The sequence below is a fragment of the Hippoglossus hippoglossus genome, chromosome 11 (genome assembly GCF_009819705.1).
Source record: "Hippoglossus hippoglossus isolate fHipHip1 chromosome 11, fHipHip1.pri, whole genome shotgun sequence".
In the NCBI taxonomy this organism is placed as follows: domain Eukaryota; kingdom Metazoa; phylum Chordata; class Actinopteri; order Pleuronectiformes; family Pleuronectidae; genus Hippoglossus; species Hippoglossus hippoglossus.
The window spans coordinates 6561013-6578254 of NC_047161.1; the positions used below are offsets into that span (position 1 = coordinate 6561013).

Sequence of the window (17242 nt, forward strand, 5' to 3'; positions counted from 1 at the left end):
CTGTTTCTTTTTGTTGTTTGTTGAAATTCAATCTGCTTCATCCAGTGTTTCACCTGTTGTTTCACCACTAGGGTGCAGCAACACATCGCCACAGCATCTCCAACCTCCTCTTAACCCACTGCAGCTACTGTGATGCTCAGGATATTTGTATTCAGACAGATTCATAATTGAGCCAATTCATTAATTAAACATATTAGTTTGTTAGAGGAAATTGACAAACATAGATTTTAAAATTTGCTTTTAAAGATTTGAGCTGGAAAAAATGCCATTATTTTCCAGATTTCTTTTATAAAACTGTTACAGATTAGATTTGATGGATTTCTTGCTTTGATGCTTTTTTTCGTGCTGTTTTTTGTTTCCAAAAGTTTATTTCGGTTTTGTTTACATACGTTTTTTTCATGTACTTTTCTTTAACGTACTTGAACATACAATGATACGATAATGATAAGTACAGTCCTTGAATACACACATACATATATACTACATTAAACATACACTACAGACATACATATATTACGTAACTAAGATATACATATATTATATATATTTATAATATTAATACATATGTGTGTGAGCATGTAGCCCATATATAGATATATATACACACATGCATATATAGTATTATATTTGGATATATAGTTATATATACATACTATTTTTTATTCCTTTTGTCCTACATGCCCCGATGGCTTAATGAAGTGCCCAGAGCCCCACCTATCAGTTAACTACAACTTAATAATAATAATCATAATAATAAAACACACGATACAACCTTCACATATGAAAAATCATGTCTGGTTATGAGATTCATGCTCAATGAAACACCTTGGGTGAGGGAATGATGAATAGTAACGACCATCTGCTTGTGATCGAGATGCTCACACCTCACACGTGTAGTTACTTAGCATTCCTTATGTAAATGTTATGTAAATCGCCTGAGTTTACCTTTTATGAGCTTCGATATGAGAAAATCCACATATGTGTTTAATTGGACCCACATTCAAGGGGAAACTGTAGAGGGATTTGGGTTTGCCTCGACCACAGAGGGAAAATAAAAAAAATGCTGAAAAAAGAGCAGAGAATCAAGAGAAGAGAAATGGAGCTCACAGCCTTGACACAAGCCAAGGTTCTTTTTTTAACGTCCTAATACGCACAGATAAAAATACTGTGTCCAAAGGGAGGTTTAGCTCTGATCCTTTATGATATAGATGCAGTGGAATGTACAGTAAAGCATGGACGCAGCTCTGCACAGCGCTCCGCCCACCCCCTCATGCTCGCTGCACCTCTCTTCTTTAGTCCAAATCTGTAACAGATTGGGTTTAGTCTGACTGGAGGTATGCAGCCACAACACCACATGTAGGGGTCTGCATAATCCCTCCGCTGAGCATTAAGCGCACAGCATGGGCATTCTTTTAAAGACCTGGCAGGAATTACCAATGCATAATCTCCGTGATCATCATTTAGTTTAGTTCAGAGGGAGAGGATCGGGGAAGGGAATCGTCCGAACCTCATGAAGGATCTCAGAGATATATACATTCAATCTGGGAGAAGCAGTGTGTGGTGCCATCTGCAGAACACATAGGACAGAGTCGTTCAGGACTCAACTGTCTTAAACAACATGAAGCTAAACCACATGTTTAAAAAAAGCTGATTTGTCTCTTAAACGGCCTTTATAGCCTGAAGGGGAATATACTTTTATTATGGGGAACCTGCTTGATCGTATTTTCCTGAGTTGAAACTATCATCATGGATCTGTGTGGTGGAGGCCGGCAGTAGGAATTAAAAAAGGCAGGGGGCGAAATTAACATTGTGTTTGTATTGTAAATTCAATGTCCGACAGATGCTCCCCACACTTATATCATATCTGTGGAGCTTTTATTTGATTGAAGACGCCGACACATTATTAATCTTCATGAGAACAATCCTCGAGATCACGCTCACAAGAAACGACAAGTCTAATTTCCCTGTAATCCGCTGCTCCTCCATGTGTAACAGGTTATTTGCTCAAGGGATTGAATCACATCCACATCATTCTTTTCTTTTTCACTCGGTTTGCTCTGCTTTTAAATGTAATAACGTCACGTTGAAATCATTCCTCTGGACACCGCTGAAACATTTATGCGTCTCTCTCTCGTCCATCCATCCAACCCACGAGCAACATCAATAATATACAACTTCCTGCTTTTATCGCATTGATAATCTGAATCGAGGTAGACGGCGGGGAAAAAAAATCAATCAGCTAAATGTTGACTAAGAGGATTTGAGGGGCATAGCAGGGCCATCTTCCCTCACGATAATAAATGAAGGGTGACAGTAATGCTAGACTGAGCCCATATGGCCGCATACGTACAGTAACCCGGTGCACTGCATTGTGGGAGAAGACACAGGGATAATTCAGTTTCAAATTTACACTCCAGTGGCATGTCCTCTTCTACCGCTCTTTGTTTCTTTCTGTTTACTGATGCAACGAGTGCTGCGCATTGATCGGCCAGTTAATTATCGTATAAATCAAACTGGATCTACAGTTCATAATTAGAGTGTCCTGTGACATCAAAAGATCATTTGAAATACCCGTGTTTGCTTTCTTGCCAAGATAAGAAGATTTCCCCCACTCTACTGTCTGTTCATTAAATAGAGCACATTTACAGCCTGCTGCTAGGTAGCTTAGCTTAGCATAAAGACATGAAACAATAGGTAACAGCTAGCTTACCCGCACCTCTGAAGCTTATTAATTTACATGCTATATCTCATTGGTCTAATCTGTGCAAGAACAATGCAGACATGTACAATTTTAACATATAATATTAAACAATTCTTCATTAAAATGTCTGGAAAACAACTCGACCTATGTTGACTTGTTTACACACATTATCCAAAATGTTTCCAACAGTGTTCAAACCCAGAGAAATCCACAATTTTATTTACTGGACGTTTCATTTCGATCGCCTTTTAATTGTGTCGTATTCTATTTACGCGCGGCTTTGTCCGTCTCTGCTATAACTTCAAGGGTTAACGACGTATCACGTTTATTTATTTGCCATTTGCTGCGTAACGTGAATAAAACTTTAGCACATCCGTGAACATAATCTGCATCTTCAGTTGCTTCAGGTCGATTTTCATTGGCAATGGTGGTGAAGACAACAACTTCCTGATAACATCGTACTAGGTCTTTTCTGATTGTTTCGATTCAGAGACCCCAAGTGGCCGGAGTTATATATTGTGCGTTTCATTGAAAGTTGTGATTATTTCCCGGTTGTTTCACATTTACTGAACAGTCATGGCAGTGGTGTCCTTTTTTTCAGTAAGTAAGCATAACTTCCAAAATGTCACAATACCACTTTAAACCAGCCATAATTAATCATTTTGAAAACATTAAGGTAATTACTATTGTAAATCATCACCTGAATCTGTTGCCACCCACTGCTTTTATGAGCTGATAGTGAGTAATAGTTTTTCAGTGCATGATGCAGCAGGTGGCTGTAAAGGTATGTACACAACCTGCTTTGCACTTAATGGCTAGTTATTAAAGTGGAGCCTTTAGCAGCCTGATCTTTCTGTCAGGAGTTGGCAGAGAATGAAAGCGGATCCAAAACAGGGTGGACGTTGCACTTACATTTGACAAGTAGCGGAAACTCGACTCCCAATGAATCGATGTTGTACTGAATGTGTAAATATGCAACTGCAAGTTAACACGTTCACATATTGACTTAAAAGGTGACGATATTTTGTGTTGAAAACTTGTTTCCACTGCTCCTAAGAGGCTAGAAACTGTTCAGGTTTAACGACGGTGAAAAAACCAAGACTGTGGACATCCCATCGTTTGTGGAATGATTTCATTCTGAACCCAAAGGAACGATTCGCTGGTTCAAAACAATAAAATCCTTCTTTCGGATCATGTGAAGTCGGCAGAAAATGTATTATATAACTTTTGGTCTTGAGGTGTAACTTTAAAGCTGGCGTAACTTCAGATATACTGTATGTTTTTACACTCTGCCTGTAACTTAACAACTAGGATATTATTGTTTCCATAAAACCCAGTGTGGAATAACATTTCAGCGAAACTAATGATAGAAAGTTCTTTGTACGGAGCACCGTGAGCAGGTGTGGGGCGGCTGCATGTGTGGTCAGAAACCATGATTTTTGATGGAGCTTTACGTCGTATGTGACATATCCAGTCAGTCAGTCAGGAAGGCGGCGTATTTTTGAGTGGTTTTCCTCCCTGGTCAGACATGCTGAGTCAATAACCCCTGCACAGTTAAAATTCCAGGTCTCAGAGAAGTGAAAGGAAAGTAAAATCAGAATGTCAACAGGGGATCCGTAAACCACACGTTTCCTGGACGCCTCTGTCAGGCCCAGCTGTGCATACATCATAGCCAGCATGATATGTGTGTACAGTTAGAGAAAGAAATAAAAGACAGAACGAGTGAAGGAAAGAAATAAATTAAGACGAGTATGGACCTGCAACAGATACCAGCAGATGTGGGGGGGGGGGAGTTGGTATTTGATCTATGACGAGAGAAGACCAGTCCAAACAGCCCTCTGAAGTCTGACGAGGCTGTGGTCCTCTCCGTTACCGTGTCAGTGCTTCCCGACGGCCCACCCTGGCCTCCTCGTCTGTCTCTCCTCACCTTCCAGATGCTCGCCCAGTGAAGGGGTGAAAGGTTGGCAGGTGCCTGGGGGAGCAGCGAGGAGCCCTGGGGGTCAGATTTCTGAGAGGTCAAGCAGTTGCAGTCTCAGGGTGGGAGGAGTGAGGAGGGGGGGGCACAATATGGCTTGTTGTCCAGGGCAGACTCGGAGACAGACAGGACCACAGAGCAGCAGTCTCACCTAATCAACTTCATTTAAATGGCAATGACAGCCTGTCTGAGGTGGCCACAATCAGCTTTCAGGGTATTACCCACTGCCCACCACAAAGCCATAATCCTTGAGTCCTTGACCTTTTTTCATTTTCAACGTAAAGCCGCCGACGGTCGCAAAAGCATCAACAAATCTACACCGAATCTGAATTCAATCCCAGAACTGATCTGCAATCACAGAATAGAAAAGTTGCTCCACTTTCAACTGACAATATGTGACATCCAGCACAATAGTTCAACTCTGTAGCTTGTGAAAATATAAAGTGGAATGAAATGATTTTGTAGATTGAAATCATATTGATGTGTGTCTAGTTGACTGAACCTGCAACATGACCCTGAAGTGCAAAACACAAAAGGCATGAACTTCTAATGGAAACTAAAGCTTCCTACTTTGTGTTTTTTGATTTATTGTTGTGTTATATTTTTCGCCGTAGTGTTTTATGGTTTATTGGTCTTTTGTAATTTGTCGGGTTTTTTTCTTATCCGTCGTTGTTTTCTTATTTCGCATCATGGTTTGTAATTTTTATTATTTGCCGTTGTGTTTTGTAAATTGTCGTTGTCTCCTCTTCTTTGCCGTCTGATTGTGTTCTGTACTTCAGGACCACTGTACTTCATCCCCCGAATGCCAAGTCTAATCTGGTGGAACAACAAAGCATGTTGTCTATATAATGAGCGACCGAAGGCAACATCTTGTATGGACCCAGTGATGCATTCACTGGTTGACCTAATGAGTTTTTACATGTGACTCAATGTTCAGTTTGGCGTGTTTGGCTTCCTAATGCATGTCCCCGCTTCTCCATAGCTCCCTCATTGCATCGCTGGAATGAATCAATGAAGTTTTCAATGTGGACGCTGAAATCAATGTGTCATTGTCGAGCGATGCTGTTTACAGCTCCAGTGATCAGATTTAATGCACCCGTACTGTAGCTACCTCTCCCTACGACCTGTGTGCCAGAGATCTATCAAAGCAAAATGATGCACTGAGCAGATAAGATTAGGAGACAGAATTTCCCATCTTCCCCTCCCATTACCATCCATTATGTACACACAGGATGAGGTCAGTTTGTTCTAGTCTAGACGCGCAGCGCTACATCATCCGCCCCTCGCTGAGTACACGGCGCTGACCCACATTAATACGTTTATAATCGATACCTCCGCGGGTCCCGTGCGAGGACTCGCTTATCAGATGTTGGGAGGAAGTTGTGCAGTCCAATTTAAAATGGCCCCGGGGAAACTTTCATAACCGTGTGCCAATTAGTTCCACTGTCAATAATGCTAATGCTAAAGGACATTGTGTTCTGGGGTGAGAGGAGCGGAGGGACAGATGGAGGAGGGAGACATCATCAAGCTCGTGCCATTGTTAATGGCTGTTACACTGACAAGAAGCATTTGATCAGACAGACACACACACACACACACACACTCATATACATTATGGCTCCGTGGATATGAGGGGGGGGCTGTGTTACGGGGGCAGCATTACACAACCCATGAAGATAATAAGTAATGACGTCTTCTAAAGGTCAACAAACAAAGCACTAGTGGGACAAATGCAGGCCGTGTGATGAGATTCATTAGGACAGCATTGAGAGCATGGAGAGCGAGGAAGACGGGGGTGAGGAGGGGTGAGGGCGGGGGGGGGGGGGGGGGGGGGGGGGGGGGGGGGCGCATTCCTCTGCTGTTGCACCGCGGCCGTCACAGCCGCACACGAAACAGGTGTGTGTCTGTACTCCGGGGCGCGGAGAGCAAGACAAGTGCTACTCTCACATGGTTCAGACTGGTCACACTTGACCACACTCCGACCTCCAAACCCCATTGAGTGGCCCAAGACTTCATTAAGCTCGCCCTGAAGTAGCACAGGGGTCCCCGCAACTATTATCTTGGCAATTTAACACAGACGCTCGCCGTCCCGAAATGATCTTGACTCGAGGATATTTATGAGCTGCGCCCACGTCAACGTCAAAAGCTTCAGGGGCCCTGCCTGGAATTTAGGAACCCCCCGTTGAGAAGCATGAACAGACTCCTCCGCCCTGATGCATCTACTTTGATATGCACTCACCTCACCTGTCTGAGGAGCGTCTTACTAAACTTACAAAGTCATCCCGCAAGCACAACACAACTCAGAGTCGTCCATATGAGCACAGAGAGCATTTTAAAAGGGGCCGGTGACTTTTAAACTTGGAGGTGCAATTGATTATTGAAAATGTGTTTCTTTATTCTGAGACACCGACATTAACCCTAATTCCTGAATGGGTGAAAATGCAACTTGCTGGGCACAGAAGTGAATTCAAAGTTACAAAGATCAACACTTGAGACCTGACTTTGACTTGACTTCCCTCTAATTTAACTCCCTTAAGGCTGGAAACATTCAACAATTAGTCATCATGTCCTTCCTCCTGCATGATCCAACCAAACGTCACCCCTCACCTATTTGTTGGCTGCTTCATTGTGTACCTGAATAATGTTTGCACCTTGTTTATTGTCTTTGTAGAGTGCCAGGTCTAATCAGTAACCTTTTATTACCTTGGCCAAGGAGGCTGGTTTCACCTCTGTCCGTTGGTTTGCAGGATTATACTGAAACTACTGAATGGCTTTCCACAAAACCTGCCAGAAAGATGGGACAGGCTAAGAGGGAACCTGTTCAATTGTAACGTGGTTCTGGAAAACAGGCCGCATCCTGAATGACCTTAAGAGGACTGATGGACCTTGGTGGAGGTGTGCGCTCTACTGAGTGCCATTCTAGTTATTTGTGCCTTGTTGTGAGGTTGAATCAGGCTGTTGTGTTATCGCTCGACCGGACACTTCAACAGGACTTCCCCCCAAAATATTTAAAAGCAGCTCGGCGACTGGTAAATTCTTCAGATTTTCAGAAAACCCAGGAAATTCTTGAGAGCTACATTTTCAAATTTCTTCTGAATTCCCTGAAATTAGTTTTTGAATAACTCCGAGGTGAGCTCAGGTTGACAAGCTTGAAATGTTTGCGCGGTCGTTTCATCACCTGAAACCACTCCTCACGGTTCTGGCAGTAAACTTCCACACTGGTGCTTTTCCAGGCCCAACTCTCAAAACAAAGCCAGAGCGTGAAAGATCTCGGGCTGCAGGCTCGTTCCTCTCAGACGAGTATCAGATCTTTCTCTTCCACCAGCGATATCCTGGAAGCTGTGGGACACGGTGACGCACTTTTAGTCACCCTTTCCTTTTCCCAAACACACACTCACACACATCTAATGACAACATTGCACACAGCTCTGTTCTGCGGCTCAGGAAACAGAGGGTTCCTGTTTTTGAGTCCAAGCTCTATTGTTATCTTAAACAGCGTTTTTACAGTACATGCTCTCTCTCTCTCTTTCTCTCCCTCCCTCCTTATGTCTGGCTCTGTCCCTCTCTCACCCTCTTATGATATTACACAATAATTATATCGTATAGCTCTTTAGTAGCACACATTCTTATCTGCACTTTTCACTCTGCTAATATTGACAAAGCCAGAGAGATAAGAGTCAACACAACTGTCCATTACCACTTTTCCCTTGTTCTATCTCTGCCTCTTGTCTGTGCTCTCTGGCCGGAGTCACACACAGTCACTCCCATTGCTGCACTCGAGGATGAAGCATCTTCTCTTCTGCCATCGCACTCTGTCTTTGTCAATCCCTCTCACACACACTCGGCCTTCGTGAGTTTCTCCACCGCTCTGCAGACTCTGTGCTGTGGGAACCGAGGTGCTGCACGCAGTGGAAGGTGCTGAGGTGGGGGGGATTGAAGAAAAGTCTGGATAAGCAACAGCTGGATTTAACACACCATTAAGGTCATTGGTTGTTCAAGCTGCACCTGCAAATCCCTCGATTGCACCCCCCCCCCCCCCCCCCCCCCCCCCCCCCCCCCCCCCCCCCCCCCCCCCCCCCCCCCCCCCCCCCCCCCCCCCCCCCCCCCCCCCCCCCCCCCCCCCCCCCCCCCCCCCCCCCCCCCCCCCCCCCCCCCCCCTGCGTAAACCTCTCTCTGCTCCCCTCCCTCTTCTCCTCTTTTCTCTGTTGCCATCTCTTCTTTCGTCCACATACTCAATCACCCCTTCATTTTTTATTCCTGGTCCTCTCAGCTTTCTCTCTCTCTCTTTCTTGCCCTCAACCATGAACCACAGATTAAATGGTGTAAACATTATAAATTACGATTAGAGATCATAGTGACCAAATATTATCATGGTTGTCAGGTTTATGGCAGAATTCTTAAAATGTAAAATGCTCAAAATGTACGTTAACTCATATATTAATTGGAAATAAAACATTATGTGAAAGGTGTATATTATGTACAAACTCTTTTATATTCGTATGCTCTTGTCTACCTCATTCTGACCTGCCTGCTGCTGTAACAATTGAATTTCCCCGCTGTGTGGATCAATAAAGTTTTATCTTATCTTATCTTAATATAGCAACATTATCATTGAGGAAGGAAGGGAAAAAAGCTAAAGGCAAACTCCTTTACTGGCAATGGGAAAGAAGTTGATCACTTTTTAGTGGGTTTACCTGTGTTTAAAAGAAATTGGTATAAAGAGGTATTTCTGCCCCCCCCCGGTCCCTCTACCTCTCTCATACTTCTGACTTTGTCTGCTCAGACAGGTGAAATACATCTGTAGCTCGGACACCGCCTGTCGCTCCTTCTGCTACGTTTTCACAACAAACAACAAGTACACGTTGCTTGCTGCCCCCGTGTCTTAGAGACTTGCTAACTTTGGTCGATGCTAGACAGTACCAACCAAATCACCACGCTAATTAAGGTCATTCTGGATTGAAACACTAATATCAAATGTTGGAAATTTTGCCACAGTACATCATGAAACTAATAAATGTTTCATCCCTATGAACCCTCTGCACAGCCATTTTTATGGTTCTTCATGAAAAATAACTGTTCCCACATCTTTCCTTATTCCCTCCTTCCCTGTCTCCTTTCTTGTCACAACCTGCTTCTTTCTCTTTTACTCACTCTCTCTCAGTCTGGTTTCCTCCCTCTCATTCTCTCCATTCCAGTGACCCCACCCGCTCACAGGCTGTTGTGTTGTGTCTGCCAGGCCTTCTCGGGCTGGAGCGCAGGTTTCCTGAGTTCTGGAACGGAACAGGTGCTGGCAGGGAGACGCACTGAGAAAAGCCAGCTCCACTGTTCCCACTGAGTGTTTCTCACACACACACAGACACACACACACACACATACACACTACTGCTCATACCGATACAACACAGGCAGGACACAGCACACATGCTGAGCTTATGATGCAGTGTGTCACATGTGAGCTCACCTGGATTCGGTTTGTTTTATGGAGACAGTGGAGCAGCCTGACCTTGACAGTCTGATATGTATCACATCACATCTTATTAAGTTCAGAGCTTCATAGAAATGTATTAAAACCAGTACAGGTGTTTTTTGTTGTGACGTTTTAGTAGGAGAAGTTGTAAATATTGAAATGAATCACTTCGACTCTTGACTCGAACGCGATGTTATGAGGAGCACCTGGATTTCTCCTACTCCGACAAGTCAAAATGTCCCGCCATAAAAACAGCCTGTTATGATTCAAATGTTTTTTTTTTATTTATTGGAATAATAATAGAGCTCCATAATAGAGTTTAGCACTGTTGCTTAACAGCAAGACAGGTTTTCCACAACTGAAAATAATCCAAACTACAGCTGCTGTTTCAGGGAGTGAAAATTAAACTATATGATTGTAGGGCATAGTCTCGTCTCAACAACACGAAGGTACTTGGTTTGAATCCCTGTTCGGCCTTTCTGTGTGGAGTTGGCATGTTCTCCATGTGTCTGCATGGATTTTTTCCAGGTATTCATGCTTCCTCCTAAAATCCAAACACGCAGATTGGGGTTAGGTTAACTAGAGAAAATGATTCATGAATATGGGCAATACAAATAAAATTTGATTGATTGAAAAGGCCTATTGTGATTTGTTTAAATTAAATTTACCATTATGTTCCTTCCTTTATGGACACATTAAGATTTCCCAGATTCATAGTATTAACAGAAAATGACCTGACCACAAATATGTCCTGGTTTCTGTTCAACAAATACTGGGATCTACAGCTGGTCTTTCTTTTATGACAGTAGATTGAACATGGATTTCTCTGAATGTTAACATGCAACGTAGAAGATGGACGTAGTTAACGTATTAAAAGTTATTATCATAGCTGCATCTACCTGTCGGCTGGGATTTTCTGATCGCAGCCCTTTTCCAAAATCACAAAGCCATTCAGAAGATAAAATAACCTCAAATGACGCTGCAAAGATAAGATCAATTTTGATTTCAGGATTTAAATATTTACATTTTCAGCAAACAGACATAAACCATTCCTACATAAAGAGAAAACACATGCTGCAACGCTCTTGCAGGCACAGAGATCATCACTCGAACTATTAACACTTGTGCAGACGAACATAAACACCACAGCTCTAAGAATAACTCTCCATTTTTCCCCAAAGAATGATGTTTATCTCTCAGTGGCTCCTTAAGATGCCCCTCCCCCCAGTTAAGTGAATGGTGTTTACGTCCCAGCCCTCATGATTTCACCCTGGAGAGGTCTGTGCCCTCTGCACCTGGACAGTTCACCGCCCCGAGTGCAAGGACATGCACCATAGCACCTAAAGAGACATAAAGATCTAGCAACTGTCGGCTCCCAGGGGCCCCTAATGAAACTGTTGCTGGATTCCTCGCTTCGGAACAACATTAGCGTTTATAGATAGCTTTCAGCCGGCGTTAATGGTGAGGTAATTTTCAAAATGGCTCCTCTAAATTAAGAGGATGACACAGAGAAACAGTTAGAGGTCTAATGTGTGTTAAAGTCGAAGTGGGGGCCTCTTAAAGACTCAGTGGAAACAAATCGTTTTCTCTCGCTCAGCTGACAGGCTACTGGTGTTGTTAATACATCAGACAACAGTGTAGTGCAGTGTGTTCATGAAAAACAACGTCAGCAACAACATTGAGATTTATTGAGAAGTGAAACCCGAAGAAGTGACTGCAATTCATCTTTCTCTCTGTCTTCTCGCTCCTCTCTAGATAGATGGAAAGATAGATAAGACACTTTATTGATCCAGAGGGAAATCTAGTGGCTAATTACCACAAAACAACAGGAAATATAGACTTTAATATGAATTTAATGGCGATCTGTCCAGGCTGTATCCTGCTTCTCATCCGGTTATACTGGGATTGGCTCCAGCACCCCCCACCCCACCCCACCACCCTCTAAATGAAGAAGTGGTATACGGATTGGAGGTGTGGATGGAATAAGAATTTAAAAAACAATTATAACAAGGGTGTATTATAAATAATTAAATAACATGTTAGAAAACAATAATTAATACATTCATAAATCATAAGGGTTTGCATGGGGAAATAATCAAAAGATGTTTTTCATTCTGAGGTTATTAAGAATGTGAATTTAATAAACAAGTTAAACAAGGATGTCTTGTAAATAATTTAGTCACATACGTACAAATAATAATAATGACAATTAACAGTTATAAATACATTCAGAAATGATAGGGTTTGCATATAAAAATGATAAAAATATGTAAAAACGTATAAAAATGAATTTTATGGTCTCATTAGTATGATATTTTATATAGTTATCATTGTGAATAATATAAGATGCAACAAATATAATGTAAACTCACCAAAAATTCAGTTTTTCTGTTGTAACACATCGTCACTGCATTTCCCATGAGGCGTCGCGGTTTGCTGCGTCATTGACGTGCGCAGAGCTGAGGTGTCATTAGACAGGAGGTAAACACGTCGGGTTTGGGGGGATTATTGATCTAAATCAGATGATTGGACGAAGTAATCTGTAAAAGATCGATTGATTTGATCGAATATGTTTATTTAGTGAGACTGTGACGTATCTGCTGTTTATCTGCTCTCAGTGTTGTAGCAGCAGAGCTAACACGAAAGTGCTGCTACTGCGCTAAGCTAATGCTAAGCTAATCAAATGACTCTTACCTGCTGCCTCTCTCTCCTCCAGGTCGGTTCCCGGCGGGCTCTCATCATGACGAAGCTCCTGCAGTGGCTGCTCGGCGTGTCGCTGGTGGTCGCGGCCTGGGCGGTGGTCTCCTTCGACCTGTTGGACCTGCGCCTGCCGCACACGTACCGGGAGGTGGCCTGGCCGATGCCCCTCTACCTGCTGGTGTCGTTCGGCTGCTACTCGCTGGCCACCGTGGGCTACAGGCTGACCACCTTCAACGACTGCGAGGAGGCGGCGAGGGAGCTGCAGGAGCAGATCAGAGAAGCCAGGGAGGACCTGAGGAGAAAGGGGCTGAAGATGTAAATCCTGAGAAGGACCGTGTAGAGACTTTGTGATGGATCCATGACTGTTGCACACAACCAGGTGTCTGCACTCGAGAGGCTGGAGTCTCTACAGTGAAAGATGCTGGATGGACTTCCTGTTTACCATTCATTCATGCAGCCATGTTTGTTTACATTCATGTGTTCACTGGCACGTCTTTAAGACAAATTAGAAATTAGTCGGCCCAACTGACTGTTTTAGTTTTGACTTTAAGACTCAACTCTGTTTATAAACTGAATATTTCTGTCTATTCAAAGACGTGTCTGAAGTAAAACAATTATATTTTGCAACATCCAGTTCTGTTCAAATCGGCCTGTGGTTCCACTGATGTATAAATAGCTTTTCTTGGAGAAAATGCACACATTAGTGTTTAGTTATCATCTGTGACCAGATATTCATCACTGGAAGAATCCAGATTTCAGACATGCACTGAACTCCAGACATGTTCCTGAAATGTTCTGTGGGGTGGAGGTGGGGGGGGGGGGGGGGGGGGGGGTGGCGGCTTAATAAGATTGCAAATGTGTCCAATCGGAAACCTAAACCGAAACATTTGTTTATGTCACGTCCTACATCCTCCATGTTCCCATCCCTCGCCTGAATGTTACCGGAAATGTTTCTGTTGTTTAGATCACGTCTGACCTGGACAATCTCCTGCCGCGTTCTTCATATGTGAAAGTTCAAAGTTCAGGTCTGAAAACGGCCTCTGACCTGATTCTCGACTGGGATTTTTTTACATTCTTTCAATCTGCGTCAGCACTGCACAGGGTCGGCCTTGTCGTGCCTGTCTGGAGGTTGCTGCTTGTCAGAAAACATGGAGTAGATTGTTATCTGTAGTGTACATTCCATTGTCCGGTTTCAGACTGGTTCCCTGTGGCTATTGCTGCGATGTAATTAAAATGGAGTCTATTTTCTTCAGATTTTCTGCCTACGAGTATTTGTGTGTCATTGCTGGTGGTTCAGAATGTGTGTGAGTATGTGCATGAATGCTTGCATATATGATGCATATAACCCACATGGCCTGAGGGCTTCACATCAACTGGCCAATGTCTCCTTCTCTGCGAGAGACCGATCTCCTTTGTCCCATTATGCAGCTAACGACGTGGAGCATACATTAAACAGCGCTTCCTTTGTTCCAATCAGAAATGCAAGATAAATATGAAGAAATCCGATGTTGGCAAGTGCAGGTCTTTTGTGTGAGCCTCAAAAGGCTGCCTCTGCTCATTTCCACTGAGTCCCTGCTGTGCATAAACAAAGCATAGCCCGGCTAAAGGCGTCATTATAGGGTTTCAAAAGCTCCCATAACTTCAGAACAAATGCAAAAGAGTTGGCAGTTCTCTGTGCAAGCTCTGCCTGTTGTGCCTTTTGGCTGCAGCCCCATCGTGCCTCGCAACGTCACCCCCCATGAATGTCTGCAAGCTGTTGCTCGAGCAGACTGGATGAAAGGCAACCTGTTATTTACCAGAAAATCTTCGACTCTGGCAATTACACCAAAGGCTCCCCTCTGCAGGCAGTTATGCTCGTACTCGTAGCCACATGTGAAATAGTTGATCACTTTCTCTTTGTCATCATTCTCCCCCAAAATCTAACTTTGAAGACGTCCATCTGTTACCTTCTCTTTCTGCATGCTATCAGACAAAAGCATGTATCAGAGCAGGCCAGACGTTTTATAGCCCATTTACAGTGCATGTGAACAGGCTTTTTTCTTTTAATCCCTTATTCCAAACATGCAGCACATAAGCATTATCCCAGACATAGCTGCGAGCATTTACATTATAGAAAATGTGATGAAGTGTAATCTCACGCATAGACAGAAAAGTGTATGAAAGCTTCCCCAACGCAAATCACCTTAGATACTAAAGCTTTTTTGTCTTTGCATTTCATTACCCGGGCCAAGGAGGTCATGTTTTCACTCCTGTCCATTTGTTTGTATATTTTTTGTGTAGGATTAACCAAAACTGCAGGACAGGTTCCCACGAAAACCTGGTGGAAGGATGTGGTTTGGGTCAGAGTAGAACCAATAAAATCTTGGTGCGGCTGTGGATCAGATGGTGGAGCCAGGGTTTTTATTCACTTTCTTTAACATAAGGTGTTTTTCAACATTTTCGCCTGATTCTTTACATCAAGATTCGAAATCGGTGAAAATGTTGAAAAATGCAACGTTAAAGAAAGAGGAAAGAAATTCCTGTATCCACCCCTTTGTCTGGATCTGCACTAAAATACATTGGGTTCTTCCCTGATCCACACCACATCAATCCACCACAGTAATTCACCCTCTAGTTCTTGTGTAATGCTGCTGAATGTGAGACAAACTAACACTGATAAAACATAGTTTCCTTGTCAAATGTAACAATGATTCATAAGAGAGGAATCACCTGATAGAGTCGCTGCAGTAACTTGAAACACTGAGAAAAATCCATAATAACGACTGGAAAGTAACTTTATATCTCTTGCCTGCTCTCGGGGCTCGGAGGTGAGAGTTCTGCTCCTCCGATGAGAAAGCTGCAGAGAGCTGGCTTTGCATTTCAATGGACGCCTTGAAGATCAGTGTCGTCGACTTTGAGAGCTGTATTAGGGTGCATCATTTCAGCAGTGCAGCACTAACGGGCCCTGATTCGGTGCTTGGTCATTTCAGCTGCCGGCTGATTATCCTCTGTTGTTGGTTTGAAGTTACTTCAACAGTCCAGGTCCCTTTTTTCTCTGTTCTTCTTTCTTGGGAAATGAATCAGTGAAAACTTACAGGCAATTGGATGCTTCATTTTCTTTAAAAATAAACTAAAAGGACATTTTATTCTCTGCTAAATTGCTTCGCCGTACTTCACGTGCGTAGTAAGACCATTTCTACCAGGACAATAATAAGATGGATCAAAAGTTTTGCATGGGAGAAATGAAAACACTCATAGTGAGTCCAAATTACGACATAAGTCGGGATTCAGATTCACTAAATCACAATAATGAGACATTTACTTTGTCGAAATCCAGCAGGAATGTAGGTTTACGCTTTCATGTCTGTTGTTCGCCAACTCAGCGTCTTGCCACAAGACATCATGTTACTCTGTGGCAAAAGTTGAGTCAGGTTCAATTTTTCTCCCGTCGACCTGTCGTTTTGTGTGTGTGTGTGTATGTGTGTGTATGTGTGTGTATGTGTGAGTTTGCTGGCACCGTTGCTGTTCTGTCAGACTGAATTAAGGAGCTGTGTTGTTTTTAATTATGGGCCAAAGTTGTTCTGAATGTAGCTTTAATACGATTTTTGGCTTACAGTCAGTGTTTTGTTTTTTTATGCTACAATAAAACACAACCGTACAGTCCTTTATTTTACTGTACCTAATATATTTCATCCTTTTACTGGTGACTTTATACATAACTTCATTATATCATTGACTGTAGCAGGTCAATTTGCCTTAGATTTGACCTGAAACTAGAAGTGACATAGGCATAGTTGAAAGAAATATTACCATACAGTAACTAAATAAAGATCAACCCCCTAAAAATGTTTATTTTGATTCACTAAATCCAGTCAATCATTATCCAGTTACACAGAAATGCATTGAGAAATGCACAGAAATGTCCGAAAATGCAGAATCCCACGATGTTAAGGAAAGTGGGAAAAAAAGTCTGGAACCACACCCTGATCCGGATCTGTACCAACATTTTATGGGTTCTTCTCTGACAAATACCACAACCTAGCTTTTGCGTAATCCTGCTAAATAACAGGCAAATTAACTAAACGAAAACATAACCTCCTTGGTGAAGGTACTAACACAAAAGCAGAGTTGAGTTTCAGTTGCTTTTCATGTTAAAATAAGAATTATCATAATTATTTATTGATTCTTGTATCACAAAGTGAGAAGTTCTGCACAGATGTCAGTGTGATCTGAAATCTCTTGGTGATGGAACACGTCTTCATAGTGATTTCAAAACACTCAGTTTTTGTGAATGTTTTCTTTTTTTGTGAGTGGTTCTCAGGGGATGACAGCCACTTCCCAGCTTCTCAAAATTGCTCTTCTCTTGACACTGAGCGAGGCTGAGAAAGACGATAAACGTGCACAGAATGTTCTTCACATT

General features: G+C 42.8%; 1 protein-coding gene across 2 annotated transcripts in view; it reads left to right on the forward strand.

The window, feature by feature from the left end:
- Positions 1-12554: 12554 nt before the first annotated feature.
- The window catches only part of dpm3 (dolichyl-phosphate mannosyltransferase subunit 3, regulatory), a 28986-nt gene continuing 24298 nt past the window's right edge, over positions 12555-17242 (forward strand). Inside the window, exons 1-2 of one of the 2 annotated variants that reach the window (XM_034600027.1) lie at positions 12555-12624; positions 12860-13177. In XM_034600027.1, the coding sequence (XP_034455918.1) occupies positions 12884-13162 (279 nt within the window). In that variant the 5' untranslated portion in view covers positions 12555-12624; positions 12860-12883 and the 3' untranslated portion in view covers positions 13163-13177. Of the gene's footprint in view, positions 12679-12859; positions 13652-17242 lie in introns of those variants that run through there. The other variant, XM_034600025.1, reaches the window with a different exon arrangement.